Source organism: Podarcis muralis, chromosome 18 (genome assembly GCF_964188315.1).
Source record: "Podarcis muralis chromosome 18, rPodMur119.hap1.1, whole genome shotgun sequence".
NCBI classification, from domain to species: Eukaryota; Metazoa; Chordata; class Lepidosauria; order Squamata; family Lacertidae; genus Podarcis; species Podarcis muralis.
Genome location: NC_135672.1, coordinates 5,710,057 through 5,729,270, shown reverse-complemented (window position 1 = coordinate 5,729,270; position 19,214 = coordinate 5,710,057). Strand labels below are relative to the sequence as shown.

At 46.4% G+C, this 19,214-nt stretch overlaps 2 protein-coding genes across 6 annotated transcripts in view; one reads left to right on the top strand and one right to left on the bottom strand.

Moving 5' to 3' along the window:
- The window catches only part of LOC114588246 (scaffold attachment factor B2-like), a 56,722-nt gene extending 51,246 nt beyond the window's left edge, over window positions 1-5,476 (bottom strand). For 3 of the 5 annotated variants that reach the window (XM_028713286.2, XM_028713287.2, XM_028713289.2), the window contains exons 1-2: window positions 5,123-5,475; window positions 1,222-1,309 (exon numbers count right to left, since the gene is read on the bottom strand). In XM_028713286.2, the coding sequence (XP_028569119.2) occupies window positions 1,222-1,309; window positions 5,123-5,305 (271 nt within the window). In that variant the 5' untranslated portion in view covers window positions 5,306-5,475. Of the gene's footprint in view, window positions 1-1,221; window positions 1,310-5,122 lie in introns of all 5 variants that reach the window. The other 2 variants (XM_077921918.1, XM_077921916.1) reach the window with 1 other exon arrangement.
- Window positions 5,477-9,033: 3,557 nt separating this feature from the next.
- The window catches only part of LOC114588624 (scaffold attachment factor B1-like), a 37,182-nt gene continuing 27,001 nt past the window's right edge, over window positions 9,034-19,214 (top strand). Inside the window, exons 1-6 of the mRNA XM_028714031.2 lie at window positions 9,034-9,380; window positions 14,374-14,461; window positions 14,865-14,929; window positions 15,032-15,229; window positions 15,624-15,686; window positions 19,039-19,066. Coding sequence (XP_028569864.2) covers window positions 9,108-9,380; window positions 14,374-14,461; window positions 14,865-14,929; window positions 15,032-15,229; window positions 15,624-15,686; window positions 19,039-19,066 — 715 coding nt within the window. The 5' untranslated portion in view covers window positions 9,034-9,107. The remainder of the gene's footprint in view (window positions 9,381-14,373; window positions 14,462-14,864; window positions 14,930-15,031; window positions 15,230-15,623; window positions 15,687-19,038; window positions 19,067-19,214) is intronic.

The following is a 19,214-nucleotide window of genomic DNA, read 5'->3' as shown; positions in this document are numbered from 1 at the left end:
CCCGGAAGCTGTACACCGGCTCCCAAGGCCAGTAAAGCAAGATGAGCGCCACAACCCCAGAGTCGGTCACGACTGGACCTAATGGTCAGGGGTCCCTTTACCTTTATGTTTGCCACCTCAAGCTCCTTGGAGGAAAAGTGGAGTATAAATTTCACAAATAAATAAGGCCAACAATGTTGTCAAGATGGGTCAATGCAATACAGTGGTGCCTCGCAAGACGAAATTAATTCGTTCCGCGAGTTTTGTCGTCTTGCGATTTTTTTTCGTCTTGCGAAGCACGGTTTCAGAAAAGTTTTGGAAAAGCTTCAAAAATCACCAAAGTCTTTGAAAACCTCAAAAAAGGCTACCACACCGCGTTCTATGAGTTGCTCCTCGAAGTCAAGTCGCAACTGTATTAACGGTGTTAAGAAAAAGGAAACAAACTTGCAAGACGTTTCCGTCTTGCGAAGCAAGCCCATAGGGAAAATCGTCTTGCGAAGCAGCTCAAAAAACAAAAAACCCTTTCGTCTAGCGAGTTTTTTGTCTTGCGAGGCATTCGTCTTGCGAGGTACCACTGTATCTACCCCAGTACCCTTTGCCATTTTTCACTACAACCCAAACATCCATTTGGAGATCCGTTGCTAAATGCTTTGCCGTATGCACGGCAAAGTGTGCTACTGCTGCCACCCAACCTAGATCAGGCCGCAACACAGCAGCGGGTCCTGAACCAGTGGTTGATGATGAACAGCCTGCTCCAAATCAGCAGCCTTTTAGGCTAAAGGGCAATATCCAAATGGCATAAATGAGTAATAATTAAATAAATGCATTGCCCCAATAGGAAAAGGAAAAACCCACCAGAAAAATCAATGTATCTGCAAAAATCTGGGGGGGGGGGGGAGGAGGGTTTGTTTTGTTTTTTTAGTTTCCGCTTTGTTAAATATGCCGTTTGGCATTTTCATTTGTTTTGGTGTAAGTTGCCTAGAAGGTATAGATTAGGCAGGTCATAAATTGAATACATGCAGCAAATGAAGCAGTAAACGTATTTCAATGCTGCTTCAGACTAAAGGGGAAGGGGAGGGTGACTGAGTGCTTGATATAGGAATTTTTGAGCACAACTCTGTGATTTGTCCAGACACTCTGTCTTAAGCAAATGCTCTTTCTCAGCATTTTGGGGGAGGCACAGCTATAAACAAGCCAACCCTACGCATGCAAGCAGAACTCCTCCCCTATTCCCCGGCATACCTTTGCTGTTCCTCTTGGGCGTCTTCTTTGTGGTTATTTCTGTCGCCACTGGAATCTCTTCAGGGTCTCCCCCCTCCTCCTCAACAGCCTGTTAAAAAGAACATAGGGTTAAGCATTTACTTTACAACTCACTCTTCAGGACAATCCCATGGCCCTTCTCTGGACAAAATAACTACACTGCAAGATTTTGAAGCAGGAATGATTAGATCTCCGGCGGGCTAGCGACAAAGGTGAAAGCTGTTTTCTAGTTCTGCTGGATTTCTCAGCGGCCTTTGATACCATCGACCATGATATCCTTCTGGACCATCTAGAGGAAGGAGTTGGGGGCACTGTTATACAGTGGTTCCGCTCCTTCCTCCTGGGCCGTGTTCAGAAAGTGGTGTTGGGGGATGAGGGTCCTGTCCTCTCCCCCATGCTTTTTAACATCTATAGGAAGCCCATGGGAGAGGTCATCAGGGGGTTTGGGCTGGCCATTCATCAGTATGCGGATGATACCCAGCTCTACCTCTTTCTCAAATCAGGACCAGTGAAGGTCCTGTGTGAGTGCCTGGAGGCGGTTGGAGGATGGATGACAGCTAACAGATTGAGGCGGAATCCTGACAAGACAGAAGTACTGTTTTGGGGGGACAGGGGGTGAACAAGTGTGGGGGACTCTCTGGTTATGAATGGGGTAACTGTGCCCCTGAAGGACCAGGTGCGCAGCCTGGGAGTCATTTTGGACTCACAGCTGTTCATGGAGGCACAGGTAAGTTCTGTGTCCAGGGCAGCTGTCTACCAGCTCCCGGACTGTCTCGCCAGAGTGGTGCATGCTCTAGTTATCTCCTGCCTGCTTGGATTACTGCAATACGCTCTACATGGTGCTACCTTTGAAGGTGACCTGGAAACTACAATTAATCCAGAATGCGGCAGCCAGACTGATGACTGGCTGCTGAGTAAATATAACACCGGTCCAGAAAGACTACATTGGCTCCCAGTACATTTCCGAGCAAAATTCAAAGTGCTGACCTTTAAAGCCCTAAACGGCCTTAAAGGCCCAGGATACCTGAAGGAGCATCTCCACCCCCATCGTTCAGCCCGGAAACTGAGGTCCAGCTCCAAGGGCCTTCTGGTGGTTCCCTCCCTGCGAGAAGTGAGGTTACAGGGAACCAACTGAGGGCCTTCTCAGTAGTGGTGCCTGCCCTGTGGAACACCCTCCTGTCAGTTGTCAAGAAAATAAACAACTACCTGAATTTTAAAAGACATCTGAAGGCAGCCCTGTTTAGGGAAGTATTTAATATTTGAAGTTTTATTCTGCTTTTAGTCCTCTGTTGGGAGCCACCCAGAGTGGCTGGGGAAACTCAGCCAGGTAGGCGGGGTAGAAATAATAAAACTACTATTGTTATTATCATTATTAGTATTAACTGTCACAAATTACTGTTGTGTTAACTGTCACTTATCAGACAGTACTTTTGCATTATACACACACACAAATGTACAGAAAAAATGCACTAAGCTCTACATACTATACTTTCTGCATTTCATTGCCTGTTGACTTCTGTTTTTATCACTTTTCCTTCTATGTATGCGTATGTATAAATACATACAAATATGTATGTGTATATACGTTGCTACAACACACACTATTAAATATAACATTTCATGAGCTTCAGTGAAACCATGCAGGGAGGGCTTTGTCTTTTTTTACGATAGGTTCGCATCACAATACTGCTGCCATTATGAGCCATCTTAAGCTCAAACTGCGGCCCATAACTATGTCCTGTTTCAAAACCAACACAGGCCACAAAAGCTGTAGAAATAAAGCTTGAAACATTTCCACATCGTGGGTTTGGGATGATGGGCAGAGCTGGTAGGTGCAATCAAGGATATTGTGAGAGCACAGCCCACAGCTCTTACAATGACAAGCCAAAATGAGGGAAAAGGCCCTGCTTTTATGTTGCCACCACATAGGATTTTTCTGGGCCTCAATTGTGAATTTGTGAACTTCTTTTCTGGTCTCTGTTTTAACTAGACCAGGGGTCTGCAACCTTTAAGACAAAAAGAGCCACTTGGACCCGTTTCCGAAGGAAAAAAAAACTGGGAGCCGCAAAACTCGTCATTATAAAAATAACTTTTTTCTCACTTTTTTATTATTTCTTTGTTTGACCCCTCAGAATTACTCCTCCTCATAGAAATAAAAGTTAAATTAACAAGTTATCTTTTTGTGCGTGTGTGTTCTTCACTCCCCTTCAAAACAGTGACCAGCGTACATGCCCCCTTTCAATGCAGTGACCAGCGTACATGCCCCTTACAATGTAACGGGCGGGAAGGTGACGTCGGGACGGTGCGTGACTAACACTCGGTGCGTCACAGCCAGTACAGCGCCCGCCACAGTGGGGAGTGTCGGGGCGCACAATGCGCCTCCTCCCCTCGCTAGTATCCGCCCCGGAGCCACGGCAAAGGTGTAAAAGAGCCACATGCGGCTCCGGAGCCGAGGGTTGCAGACCCCTGAACTAGACCAAAGTGCATGCAACTAGAATCATGTGCCCCTCCCCAACACACTCTCCTTTAGATTCTAGCTTTAGATTCGTAGACTGAAGAGTTGGAAAGGGCCCCAAAGGCAACACGCCTGTGCAACACCTTTGGAAGGCAGGAAAGATAGCTCAAGAACCCCTGACAAAAACCTCCAAGGAGGGGGAGCCCACCATCTTCCAAGGTCCCCTTGTCCCACTGTCAAACTGCTCTTATTGCCAAAATGTTCCTTCTAAACATTTAGTTTAGTTAAGGTAATTTTGATCCGATTCAGAATTTTCACTTTTTGTAGGCTTGTGTAAGCACGGCTGTGAAAAAATTTTCGGGTTTTTTTATGCTTCTATCTCTTTGCAAGCAGCTTGGAAGTCGCCGTTTTGTTTGTTTGAGACCAGGCGGTGTGTGAGATTTTATTAAATCAATACAGAACCTCCTTTCTTTTCGTTTGAACCCATCCGTCCGGCTCCTTCCATTTTGGAGGAGGAACAGCAGCAGCAGCAGCAGCAGGATAGTAATCATAACAATTATAAAGCTTGCTAATGTTTTACAACTTTCTATGGACCCTCGTACCTACGGGACCGCCTCTCCTGGTATGCCCCACAGAGAAACCTACGGTCTGCAAATAATAACATCCTCAAGGTCCCAGGCCTCAGAGAGGTTAGGCTGGCCTCAACTAGAGCCAGGGCCTTCTCGGCTCCGGCTCCGATCTGGTGGAATGCTCTGTCACAAGAGACCAGGGCTCTGCGGGACCTGACATCTTTCTGCAGGGCCTGCAAGACAGAGTTGTTCCACCAGGCCTTTGATCAGGGCGCAGCCTGACTCCCTCCTCTGGCAACCTGCACAGAATTTTGCTTAATCGGTTGCCATCAATTTGATTTTAATTAATTTTTATAATGAAATATTTTTAGAATGTGTGATTATTTGACTGTTTGATTATTTGATTGTTGTTAGCCGCCCTGAGCCCGGCTTCGTCTGGGGAGGGCGGGATATAAATAAATTTTATTATTATTGTTGTTGTTGTTGTTGTTTATTGTAAGCCGCCCAGAGTGGCTGGGGAAACCCTGCCAGATGGCCGGGGTATAAATAATAAAATTACTATAATTATTATATGTTGTTGTTGTCGTCATCTTCCACGTGACAGCGCTTCGGATACCAGTAGATTGTAGCCTCTTCGGGGCAGGGGTGTCAACACTCGACTTTTTACAGGCAGCAAGCGATCGATACCTAAGCGGACTCGGAATACCGCGCTCCCAAAGGGCGTCTATCTACTCTGAGTCTACAGATCCACAGGAGGGAGGGGGAGGGCAAAGGCCACCGGACGCGCACGCGCAGTAAGCATTTAACCTCTTGCACGCCGGCGCGTTTTTAATCTCTCCCCCCCCCGACGCTTCTTCACCTTCCTGAGCCGCTCGAGGAGGACGCTCTTGATGCCGCTGCTGTCCAAGCTGCGCCGCTTCAGCTCGGCCCGCAGGTCGATCACCCGCAGGTCGCTCAGGCGACGCGTCGCCCCGAAGGAAACATCCGACTCGCCGCCGCTGAGGGGAACCGCCGCTTCGCCGGCCAGGTTCTCCGCCGCCATCGGAAGGAACTTGCCTCCTCGGCTCTTTTCTTTTTTTTTTTAACAAAAACTGCTTTACTTCAGAAAGAAATATTTAAAATACAGCAACCAAATAAAATAAAAAAATTAAAGTGGCGGTTTGCGCGGCGCGCGCCTCTTCTCGCGACGCACAAAATGGCGGCCGCAGCTCTACGCGCAGGCGCAGAGCAGGCGGGGCCCGCTGCGACGCATGCTCAGAGTGCACGATCCGCTCTGGCGCATGCGCCATTGGTTGAGCTAACCCAGGCGGGAAGGAAAGGTGCTGCTTTGCGCGCATGCGTAATAGGGAAAGTGGCGGTGGGGGGTGATTTAAGGGACGAGAATTCTCAGTAGCATTTTGTCCTGGAAAAGCCCCATGGGTGGGCAAATCACTTTTCTCTCAGCCTCAGTTCAACAAAAATAACCACAACCAAATATTTTATATATATATATATATATACGTTTCGACGAGGTCTCACTCGTCATCTTCAGGCTGGTGCTTTCGGCTTCTTGTTACTGGAACAGAGCAGGATCTCAGTGTTTGAGTTCCTATAAATACTGTTGAGGGGTGTGGTGTATAGCCTCCAATATATATATATATATATATATATATACACACACACACACATATATATATATATATATATATATATATATATATGCACAAACACACACACATATATGGGATTACAATGTTAATAGCACATTTCAATCTCCTGAAAGGGTGTTTCCCCTGCAGATAAAACAGTAGTTTATTTTGCACATTACAGGACTTACGCAAGGAAAACTACATTCATAATATGGCTTGGCTATCGCAAAAAATGGGGAATTATATGCAGCCCTTAGGGTCTATGTGGCCCTCGGGGCTCTTCCCCAGGCCAAATCCCTCACTGGCCCTGGTTGGCTTATTTACTAAATTTGTATACCACCCTTCATTAAATAGCGGTTCATAACATAAAAATACGAAAGGAAGATGCAAAATAAAGAAAGTGCCTTCTTTTCAGTGTTGGGTTTTTGTTTTTGTTTTTTGCTTAGCTGCAATCATTATCCTTATTTATTAAATCTACATACCACTCTTCGAAAGATTACAGGGTGCTTAAAAAGCTCTTAAACTCTGAAAATCTTCTTGCTTGCCTCGATGGAGGATAGGGAGGGAGGGTGTGGAAACTAGCCTATCGTAGGAAGGTTAAATTAACACCTGTTGCTCCGCCTACTGTTGCCTCCAGCCCCGCCCACCATGGGCGTGTGGCCCCCTCATGCTGAAAATGGCTTCCCACCCCTGGGTTAGTTCAGGATCTGGCAGACCAGGGTTCAAATCCTTGGTCAGCCATGAAGCTCCATGAATGACCTTGACCTGGGCACAGTCCCTCAACATTACATTACCCTTAAATTACTGTTGTGATAATAAATTAGAGGAGGGAGAGGACCTCCCTGACCTCCTTAGTAGGAAAAGTGAGATATTAATGTCATAATCAGATGAAATAATGCAATAAGTAATATAATAAATGATACCTTTGGTAACAGCTGCTCTCCAATTGGAACGTTCGCAGGTCAGTGTTTCCCAGTTATCAGTGTTTATACTACATTTTTTTTTACAAAGGTCCATATAGTTCAAGCTTTGGTTTTCCCAGTAGTGATGTATGGAAGTGAGAGCTGGACCATAAAGAAGGCTGATCGCCGAAGAATGGATGCTTTTGAATTCTGGTGCTGGAGGAGACTCTGGAGAGTCCCATGGACTGCAAGAAGATCAAACCTATCCATTCTGAAGGAAATCAGCCCTGAGTGCTCACTGGAAGGACAGATCCTGAAGCTGAGGCTCCAAGACTTTGGCCACCTCATGAGAAGAGAAGACTCCCTGGAAAAGACCCTGATGTTGGGAAAGAGGGCACAAGGAGAAGGGGATGACAGAGGATGAGATGGTGGGACAGTGTTCTCGAAGCTACCAGCATGAGTTTGACCAAACTGCGGGAGGCAGTGGAAGACAGGAGGGCCTGGCGTGCTCTGGTCCAGGGGTCACGAAGAGGCGGACATGACTAAACGACTAATCAACAACTCAGTGGTACCTCGGGTTAAGTACTTAATTCGTTCCGGAGGTCCATACTTAACCTGATACTTAACCTGAAACTGTTCTTAACCTGAAGCACCACTTTAGCTAATGGGGCCTCCTGCTGCTGCCGCGCCGCCGGAGCACGATTGCTGTTCTCATCCTGGAGCAAAGTTCTTAACCTGAAGCACTATTTCTGGGTTAGCGGCGTATGTAACCTGAAGCGTATGTAACCCGAGGTACCACATGACTAGGGCCGGCCCACCCATGAGGCAAGGTGAGGCGGCTGCCTTAGGCAACAGGATGTAGAAGGCAGCCGATTCTGGCCTTTAAAGAATGCATATTATGTAGATAAACTAACAGGAAGGATTCGAAACCGGCGGGACCAGAAATTCATGGAAGACTGGAGTAAATTTACGGACTACTTGAAAAGTAATTGTGAAGAACAGACGACGTTTGTAGGTTTGCAAGAAGTTTTGTGAGGAGTATTATTGGAAGTATTGCAAAATTGGAGAAGGGGAAGGATGATTTGTTAAGAGATGTAAAGGCAATATAAAGTTAAGAAATGCATAAGAAGTGGTTAAAACGGTGGATCATCAGAGGTGCTGATGGAAGTCTAAAAAGATTGTATAAGTGATAAGTTTTGTGGTACATTTTATAATTTATATGTTAAAATCAATTTAAAAAATTTCAAATTTTAAAAGGTAAAAACTTTTTACATCACAGAAAGGGCGGGCTAAAGCAGAAATCTGAGTGGGTTGTTTACCTCCTGTCTGGCAGGTTACCTGTTAATGCTTACTTGATTGGATACCCTGGGGAGCCTGGCCAGTCTTTTGTAATGATAAGTACTTAGTTCCTGAGCCAAGTCACAGGCTCACCCTATTCATACACAGACATACTCTTAAGACAGGATTTGTGAAGGAAAAGACAATGGGGAGGCTCTTCCATTTGACCTTGCAGAGAAAACACCTGGTCAGTTGGGGAGTCAAAATGGCTTCATGGCTGCTCTCCTGTGCAGCTTCAGACATGTGGCCTATATATGTATGTGTTTGCTTGGTACCTTTATTATATACATAAGACCTTAATTTATTTATTTCACCCCACAAAAGCAGACTCTTCCGTGGTCTCTTGAGAAAAGATGGCTGCCAAGAATGCAACTGAGAAACCCATTGAAAGGCCAGCTCAGAGCCGTGCACCTTCTTGAGCATGGCAAGGTGGGACCAGGTGCTCCACTTTGCCCTCCTTGGAAGAAAAAAAGTGGGCTATAAACGGAATCCATTAATCAAGTTGCCGCCTTAGTGGTTTTTTCCCCCCTGGACTACAACTCCCATCAGCCCCAAAGCCAATGGTCGCAAAGGGGGCTGATGGGAGTTGCAGTCCATAACCTCCCCGAAGCTACCAGATGACGGGCGGGAAGGCTGGCGGCGGCATACAACCGGATGCAGCCGCTCTAGGAGATGCCCTTCCGCGGGAATCTATGGCGTGTTTCCCCGCCCACCTCCTTACCCGCGCTGCTCTATAGCGAGCGCAGACGTCTCCTCCTCCTCCTCCTCCTCTCCCCCCACCACCGACGTCCGTGCGCGTCCTCCGCGCGTGCGCACTCGCCCTCCCCTGTTTCGTCGTCGTCGGGCCTTCCCGCCATTTTGTCTGAGGGGACGCGGCGCTCGCATCTCCCACCCCCGCGGCGGCGCCCGCTTTTTTTCATGAGGGGAAAAGCGGCGGCGCTGCTGCTCCTCCCGTCGCGCTTCGCTTCAAGGCTCCATGGCAGCTGCAGCCGCTGAGGGGAGCGACACCTCGGCTGCGGGGGGGGACGAGGCGGCGGCAGCGGCGGCGCCTCTCCTCCTTCCTTCGTGCCCCCTCAGCGGGGGCAAAGCGGCGGGGGCCGCCTCGCCGGCGGCGGCGGGGGCCGCCTCGCCGGCCGGGTCGACGCGCCGCCTGAGCGACCTCCGGGTGATCGACCTGCGGGCCGAGCTGAAGCGCCGCAATTTGGACACCGGCGGCAACAAGAGCGTCCTCCTCGAGCGCCTCCGCAGCGTGAGTTGTGAGGCGGGGGGGGGGGGGTTGGTTGGGGGGGGGGAGTCGAGGCGAGGCTCTTTTTCTCCCTATAAACACCTCGTTTGAAAGGGTGGTGTGAAGGCCGGGTTGGGGGGGGGGAAGCAACCCCCCCCCGCGGTTTCTCGCCGTGTGTGTGTCCGTCCCCCCCCCCCCCCAGTTTGCTTCTGAAAAAACGGAGAGAGGAAGCCCCCCCCCGACGATAATACTGAGACCTCCGGGTATATAGGGCGGTATATAAATCCAATCAATCAATAAAAATATAAACGGAAATATAGAAGGGGGGGTCCAGGTTCTTGCCCCTCCCTCGTATTCCTGTGTGTCTCCTCCCCCCCCCCGCATATAAATGCAATGAATAAATAAAATATAAACGGAAACATGGAAGGGGGGGGGGAGTCCAGTTTCTTGCCCCTCCCTCGTATTCCTGTGTGTCTCCCCCCCCCGCCGCATATAAATGCAATGAATAAATAAATAAAATATAAACGGAAACATAGAAGGGGGTCCACGTTCTTGCCCCCCTTTTTCCTGTGTGTCGCCCCCCCGCATATAAATTCAATGAATAAATAAAATATAAACGGAAACATGGAAGGGGGGGAGTCCAGTTTCTTGCCCCTCCCTCGTATTCCTGTGTGTCTCCCCCTCGCATATAAATTCAGTGAATAAATAAAATATAAACGGAAACATAGAGGGGGGGTCCACGTTCTGGCCCCCCCTTTTTCCTGTGTGTCCCCCCCCCGCATATAAATTCAATGAATAAATAAAATATAAACGGAAACATGGAAGGGGGGGAGTCCAGTTTCTTGCCCCTCCCTCGTATTCCTGTGTGTCTCCCCCTCGCATATAAATTCAGTGAATAAATAAAATATAAACGGAAACATAGAGGGGGGGTCCACGTTCTGCCCCCCCCTTTTTCCTGTGTGTCCCCCCCCCGCATATAAATGCAATGAATAAATAAAATATAAACGGAAACATGGAAGGGGGGGAGTCCAGTTTCTTGCCCCTCCCTCGTATTCCTGTGTGTCTCCCCCTCGCATATAAATTCAGTGAATAAATAAAATATAAACGGAAACATAGAGGGGGGTCCACGTTCTGGCCCCCCTTTTTCCTGTGTGTCGCCCCCCCGCATTTAAATTCAATGAATATATAAAATATAAACGGAAACATGGAAGGGGGGAGTCCAGTTTCTTGCCCCTCCCCCGTATTCCTGTGTGTCTCCCCACCACCACCGCCCGCATATAAGTTCAATAAATAAATAAAATATAAACGGAAACATCCCTGCGGTGGGGGTGGGATCCATTTTCTTGCTTCCCCATTTTACTGTGTCTCCCCACCACCACCCGCATTTGCTTCTGGGGAAAAGGGTGTGGGGGGGGGGAGGGTTTCTCCTTTTATTTTTCCCTTTTTTCCCCTCCGCCCTGATTCTTCTTGTTTTTCTAATGGCGCAGCTGTTTTTGTTTTTTCCGCCTTGGGGAAAAGGCTACAGATGTGAACTTGTTTTCCATGACGCTGAAGTAAATTGGGGGAGGGGGGAGGACCCCCCCCCTGTTTTTTTGTTTTCACACCCGCACGTCATCATCATCATCATCATCATCATTATTGCTTTGGGGTCCGTAGAGATGTGAAGATGTGGGGTTTTTTGGGGGGGATTAATTCTATTTTTTTGTTTTTAAGTTTAAAAAACCGTATATCTCTTTTGACGCTTTGGTCTCCAATAATCATAGTAATTTTATTATTTATATGCCGTCCATCTGATATGGGTTGCCCCAGGCACTCCAGGCCACTTCCAACGAAATATCAAAACACAGAAAAACCTTCAGACATTCAAAATTAAATATAAATGCTAACACTGTATTACTGGTTTTTCCTGGTGTCCGCATCCCTAGTTCCCCTTAAGCAAATGAGAGTTTGTGGGTGTCCCCCTCTCTGATATTTGCTTTGTTTGTATTTTTCAGTTATGTACCTTGTGTGCCGCCCTGGGCTCCCGGGGGGTGTGTGTAAATATTGTAAAGACTTAATATTATTGTTTTCCCAGGTGCTCACATCCCCAGTGCCCCTTAAGCAAATGATATGCGGGGAGGGGGACTGTTTATCCCCCTCCCCCACCTATTTGCTTTTGTTTTTTAATCATGTATATTGCTTGCCTCCTTGGGGAGGAGTAAAAATTAAATGCTATTTATACTGTGTTGTTGTTATTCCGGACCTTCAAATCCATAGTGACCCCTGAAGTAAATAAGGTGATGGGTTGGGGGTCATTGAGAGGGGGGTTGGGGTGGAATTAAATGGGGGAGATTACGATGATGGGATTTACTGGATGTGGGGAGAAGGAGGCTTCTAAACCTGGTACAGCATTACATGATGGTAACGTAAATGAGATGGAGTTTGCTGGGAAGGGGGTGATGATAATAATTATGACAGGGTTTGGATTTTGGTGAGGATGGAGAAGACGGTGATGGGATTTTGGGGGGGGGTGCAGAAGGGAGTCTCCTTTTTATAGAAAACCAGATGACCCTAAAGTAAATGAGGCAGGTTTGGGGTTGCTGCAGGGGGCAGGATGGGATTCAGGAATGGAATCTTAAAGTAGAATGAAGGTGGTGATGGACTTTTGAGGGGGGTCCTAAATGTGGGATTGGATTATTGCAAATGAGATGAAAGAGTATTGGGGTTTCAGGTGGGATAATGGGAACAAGAGAAGGAATAAAAAAGAGGGAGAGTTATGGGTTTGGTTTGGGGAGGAAAGTTAGGATGTTGGGCTTTGGTTTCCTGCAAGGGGGAGCGGGAAGTAGACTCCTAAATAGGTGATTGGATGATTCAGAAGTAAATACGTGATTGGGTTTCTTTCAGGGCAGCAGGGATTGAGGGGAATCAAAGGAAAGGCGGTGGGGTTAAGGATTGAGTAACAGTGAAATAATAATAAACATTATTTATACCCCACCCTCCCCAGCCAAGACCAGGCTCTGGGCGGCTAACACCAGGTATAAAAACAATTGATTAAAATACAACTTAAAAACAAGATTAAAATACAACGTTAAGGTGCAGCCTCATTTCAGTAGAAACTCAAATCAAAAACTTTGGGGATAAAAACGTGAAATCTGCACCGAGGCCAACTATCCAGACTGGTCCTACGTGGGCCAGAAAAAAGCCAGGGAAGTCCCCAAATAGGAGTTCCATCACAGAAGGAGAAAGGGAAAACAAAAGAGGGGGGGAGGGGATCAAGTTGATTCCAAGCCAAAGGCCAGGCGGAACAACTCTGTCTTACAGGCCCTGTGGAAAGAAATCAGATCCTGCAGGGCCCTGGTCTCATGAGACAGAGCATTCCACCAGGCCAGAGCCAGTGTTGAAAAGGCCCTGGCTCTGGTTGAGGCTAATCTGACTTCCTTGGGGCCCAGGACCTCTAGGGTGTTGCTATTTATGGACCTTAAGGTCCTCCGCGGGGCATACCGGGAGAGGAGGTCCCGTAGGTACCGTGAAGGGTCTTAAAGGTAAAAACCAGCAAATTGAATAAGAAAGGATTTTGGTTTCTGCAGGGGGAGAAGATGAGATTGAGGGGTGGAATTAAGAGGAGGGAGGTGGTGGTGGTGTTGGGGTTTGTCAGTTGTGGGGCGGGGGGGCTCCTTCAGATGATGGTGATCCTATGCTGCTTGTCATCGAGGATCACAAGGCAGCTTACAATATAAAAACACAAAAGTTCACACCACAGTAACAAATGAAAACAATACCCCAATACAGTCATGTGAAGGATGGGAGAGAACTGGGGAGGGGATTGAGGGTCGAATGACAAGATAGAAAGGGAAAATAGGCAGGTTCGGGGGGGGGGGGAAGTAGGTTGGGTGATGGTGAAGTCAAGGAGATGATAAGGAATTGGGTAGAATTAAAGGGAGCAAGGTGCTGGTGATGGGACTGGCTGGGGTGGAGAAGGCTCCTTTTAAAAGACAGATTAGATGACCCAGAGGTAAATGAGATGAGGGGCTCTGGGGTTGCTGTGGGGTAGATGATGAGAGAATGAGATCGTAGAGTGAGTGGAATCACAAGGAAGGAGAAAGTAACGAAGAGGGGATTTGCTATGGGAAGAAGGCGCTTGAAGTTGGGATTGGATGATACTGTGCTGAAATAACTGAAATGAAAGGGGGATTGGGGTTGCTCCAGGGGGGAGAGGGAGGAAGAAAAAAGAATTTGGGAGGGGGGAAAGAGAGGAGGGGATTAAGGGGTGGTTTCAAAGGGAAGAAGACAGTGATGGACGGGGGGGGGGGATGTGTTTGTGGCAGGGGCGAGAAGAGAGAAATAGGGAATGGGAGAAGTAAGGTGACAAGTAGGAATGGGCTGTGAGCAAGGAAGGCCAGATGATGGGAGGTGGAAGAAAAATGGCATGTTAAAATGGAAAATACAGAAGGTGCTGTGGGGGTAAGGTAAAGGGACCCCTGACCATTAGGTCCAGTCGTGACCGACTCTGGGGTTGCGGCACTCATCTCGCTTTATTGGCTGAGGGAGCCGGCGTACAGCTTCCGGGTCATGTGGCCAGCATGACTAAACCGCTTCTGGTGAACCAGAGCAGTGCATGGAAACGCCATTTACCTTCCGGCGGAGCGGTACCTATTTATCTACTTGCACTTTGACATGTTTTTGAACTGCTAGGTTGGCAGGAGCAGGGACCGAGCAATGGGAGCTCACCCCGTCGCAGGGATTTGAACTGCGACCCTCTGATCGGCAAGTCCTAGGCTCTGTGGTTTAACCCACAGCACCACCGCGTCCCTTGCTGTGGGGGTAGGAAGTGGTTAATTGTCCTGAGTAAGAAAGGTGAAATTTAGGGATGCAGTGAAAGGTGTACATCACGAAGACAGAATGAATACTGCCTTTCTTGAATGCAGGGCAGACTTGGCGTTGCTGAGCTTCCTTGCAGAGAATCCTACAAAATGTGCAAGTAATATAAAATAAGACATTTGCTGTTTCTGAAATGCACACAATCTTTTCTTCCTAACAGACCATTGAGGAAGAAGGGGGAAATCCTGATGAAATTACTGTGGTGGCAGAGAGCCCCGGCAAGAGAACTCCCAAAAGAACAGTGAAAGGTATGGAATGGCAGGGATGTGCTTGCCCTCTTGCAGATTGAGTTTGCTTTTTTATCTTGTGAGCAGCTGTTCTTTTTCTAAACCAGCTCGTTAGCGTGTGCAGATTTTGTGCTAGTTTGGATTTTCTGGGTCAGCTATACGAATATTTTATTTAGTTATTTGCAAAACGGGTAGCATGTATAAGTTTGGGCACCTAGATTTAAATGTTTTCCACTTCCCCCACCTCATATATATCTCTCTCTCTTTATTCGGTGTCTATTAGATTGTAAGACTTGAGGGCAGGGCAGTGTGTGTGTGTGTGTGTGTGTGTGTGTGATTCATATATATATATAATATATATATAAACTTTGCACAGTGCCTGGAAAACACCTGATGAGCCTCCAATCTGTTTGCTGGTTTTTAGGGCGTAAGCCAGAGGAAGAAGGTGGAGAAGATAACGGGTTGGAGGAAAACTCGAGAGATGAACAGGTAAGGGGAAGGAGAAAAGTGACTTAGTGTTCTTTACAAGCTCTGTTTTCAAGCTACAGGCATTGCAGTTTCCTTTTTTATTTACCCCCACCCCCTTTACAGGAGGATATTGAAGCAAGTTCAGATAACATCCAGGATATGGATGTGATGGATATTAGCATTTTAGACGAAGCCGAAATAGATAACACCAGTGCTGTTGATTGTGGAGATGACTATAGCTCTGAGAACCTTCTCGACTCTGACAAAGATAACATTGATGCGGAAATGAAAGAACTTCCTGAACAGCTAATGGAAAGCGAGGTCAGTAATTGGTTGGTGGCATCTCCTCTTGTGGTGCAAACCCAAGATTTGTGCTGGTGAAGTGTATGGAAAATTCAGCCCTACACACCCCAGTCTAATCATTATTCTTTCCTTGGAGTGTGTGTGGGTGTTTGGTTCAAACAGCACGCACAGCCCTCTTAACCGTCATAGGTAGTCCCTCTTCCTCACTTTGTGTCCTTATGTGTCAACATTGTGTTGCCCACACCTTCACTTCAGAAATTGGAATGTTATCAAGCATTTTGTGGTTCGGTACAGAAGGGAAGGCTGGCTGGTAACAGTTAACTCTTTTTGTGACTTCTTACATCATCGCTTCAAGCACTGGTAGTTCTAAGCATTTTTAGTCTGTAAGGAATACCTTTTTTTCTTCTCTCAGGAGAATGGTGAAGAACTTGATGATCTGCTTGACGCTACTTCACCTGGTTTAACTGCAGTGAAGGTAATGTACCTGTCTCTTGATCAACACCTGTCAGCTTGATTATATTCTGGAGCCCTGAGCTAGCAAATTGCTTTGCTGTAGTTGTTGTAATAGAGACTGTGTTTTGATGTTGGCTTCACCTAATATTTAGCTTCCATGCAAGCCGAATCAAAAGGTTTCTGAGCTCCTCATTTCCTAGTGTGAATGGTAACCTCAGTGCATAAACAGCTGGGACTGATTTAAATCAAGGCAATGCGTTGTACCCAACATTTGTCAATTCAGAATAGACCTGTTGAAATTAAGGCACATGACTAGCAGCCGTGACCATTTGTGACAATAGCTATGAGAGTATAGGAACTTTCAAACTTGGCAAATCGGCCTGTGCTTCTTTTTTCATTGTTGTTCTTCTCTGCTTCTCTATCTTGACCCAACAGACAATAATGAAATGTTTGTGACTGATAGTTGGAAGCAAGATCTGATAGTGACTAGATAAACTAGAGCAGGCTATTTTCGCAAGGTGAAAATTGCATGTGCCTAACAGGTAAAATTGTAAACATTCATATTTTAAAAGCTATCAGATTGGCTTTTCCTTGATATAGAAAGTATCTTATCCCCATTGATCTGGCTGGGGTACCGATTCAGGTTAGAGATTATCTGCAGAGCTAAAATATACAAGCTATCCTCATTTTACGTGGGGGTTACGTTCTGGACCCCCACGCGTTGGTGAGGCCCACGTAAAGCGTTTCGGCACTGCACAATTGTGCATCAATCAGACATGCATAAATCAGTCATTGTCTATATTCAACATTATTTACTATTAACCAAATTATTATTCGAGAGAAACTTGTTATCTGGTGTTAAGCCATGCTTGGAGTTGGCCAGATAAAATTAATGGATGTGACTAACTCGAATCTATGCTGAATAGAACCTAGTTGGATTGAGCCCTCTGTGTTTTTAATTGAGTATTTATTTTCTGCCCTGTTTAAAGCTGGAAGCTGATGGCCAAGAAGGATAATTTTACTTGACCGCAGCAAAGATCACATACTTTTATTTTTTCCTGTCTAAGATAATTGTAGAGAGGAACACAAAAAGTAGTAGGACCTCAGAGCCATTGCTGCTTAACTACTGGAAAACATATTCAGAGATTTTTAACAGAAGTTTCCCCACACAATTCATGTAAGTTGTAGTATATTTATATCCAGAAGGCCTAGAAAACATCCACACAGCTTTTAAGTAATAATCCCGCTTCATTCTACCTTGGTCAGCCCACACCTGGAATCCTGTGTTCCGTTCTGGGCGCCACAATTTAAGGATATCCACAAGCTAGAACATGTGCAGAGGAGGGTGACCAAGATGAGGAACAGAACAGTTCAGGGAGTTGGGTGTATTTAGCCTTAAGAGGAGACCGATAGCCATTTTCAAATATCTAAAGGGATGTCACGTGGAAGATGAATACGACCCAAACTAAGTTACAAAAAGGAAGATTCCGACTAAATATCAGGAAGAACTTTGTGACAGTAAGAGCTCTTAGACAGTGGAACAGACTCCCAGAAGAGGTGGGGGCTTCTTCTTCCTTGGAGGTTTTTAAGCAGAGGTTGGATGGCCATCTGCCATGGATCCTTTAGTTGGGATTCCTGCGTTGCAGGGGGTTGGACTAAATGACCCTCGGGTCCCTTCCAACTCTATACAGTGGTACCTCGGGTTAAGTACTTAATTCATTCCAGAGGTCCATTCTTAACCTGAAGCATCACTTTAGCTAATGGGGCCTGCTGCCGTGCCGCTGGAGCACAATTTCTGTTCTCATCCTGAAGCAAAGTTCTTAACCTGAGGTACTATTTCTGGGTTAGCAGAGTCTGTAACCTGAAGCGTATGTAACCTGAAGCATATGTAACCCAAGGTACCACTGTACTGTAATTCTATGATTCTGAGCAATTATAACCAGCTTTGCAGAAACCGTAGGCTCTTTGGAAATTATAAATTTATTTCACAGCTGAAATAAATTGCTTCCTGTATTGGGACAATAGTTCTGGGCCTAAATCCTATCCACAATCTTTGACACACACTCTAGTTTCCATCTCCTAAGCCTGAAATAATTACACATTATACCCTTATTTGCCTCTCCCTCCCCTCCCTCTGTTACTTTTCTAGAGCTAAAATTTAGGTTGGAAGCTTCTTGGGCCTGAGGCCATTCGTGTTTATACTCTATAAAGTAAGGTGTCTAACTTTGTGGCAGTTTTTAAGACACTGAAAAATGTAATGCGGGAAACCTTTAAAGACTCATGTAACCTTTGTGTTGGGCTTCTTCCTTTTGTTGCAACAAATAAACCAGGGGTCAGCAAACTTTTTCAGCAGTGGGACGGTCCACTGTCCCTCAGACCTTGTGGGGGGCTGGACTATATTTTTTTTGGGGGGGGGGGATGAACAAATTCCTATGCCCCACAAATAACCCAGAGATGCATTTTAAATAAAAGGACACATTCTACTCATGTAAAAACACACTGATTCCCAGACTGTCTGCAGGCCAGATTTAGAAGGTGATTGGGCCAGATCCGACCCCCAGGCCTTAGTTTACCTACCCATGAAATAAACTATCAGGCCTACTGGCTGCGGATTTGCTTCTTTGCTTGGCTGAAGTCTCTTGTTTTGTGACCGATCAAAGATCTGCGGGGCTAGACTGTAGCGAAGGTGGGAAACGCTTTAAGTAGCAGACCCCAATATTTGTCCTTTTCAGCCATCATCCCTCTGCTGCCTGGGGCTGTTGGTACAGTCGTACCATTCAACTTCCAAAACGTTCTGAAACCAAAGCACAGCTTCTGATTGGCTGCAGGAAGCTCCTGCAGCCAATCGGAAGCCCACCGGATGTTCGATTACAAAGAACGGTTGCAAACAGGAACACTCACTTCCAGGTTTGCGGCGTTCGGGAGCCAAAACATCTGAGTACCAAAGCGTTCGTGATCCAAGGCACAACTGTAGTTGGAAGTTCAACAGCATCTGGAGGGCTACAAGTTCCCTGCAATAGGGCATCACCTTGCTTGGATTCAACCGTCTCTATGGTTCAGAACTGTACATATTAATGCATACTATTGCACTTTAACTCAGCACAGGAAGCCCTCAACTTACAGGGGGGTTACATTCTGGGGATTGGCCCTGAAGCGAGAATTTTTTTATAGTGAAAACACATTAGGTGCAATGGCAGGTGGGATTGCTGAAGTCTCCCCCCCCCCCCCAATCATTTTTATTTTAATATTTTTTTGCCAAGTGCATAATACTGAGTGTACACAAGTTAAATGTGCATAGGTTGTGTGCTTACTGTATGAACTACTTCAGGCCTTTTTTTTGCGCCATTTAACACCACACCCTTTTCTTCTTTCAGGACTTGGGGGAGCAACATTCAGAGCCAGGTACCTTTCGATTAATTTCTTCTAGCTGATTTTTAAAATGAGGTGGAGAAAAGGCCCAGGACTTTTAACTAACTAGACTTCTTACATTACTGAGTAGTCAACAATCCACGTCATTCCAAAGTTCATAAAGATTTTAAACCTACGGTAA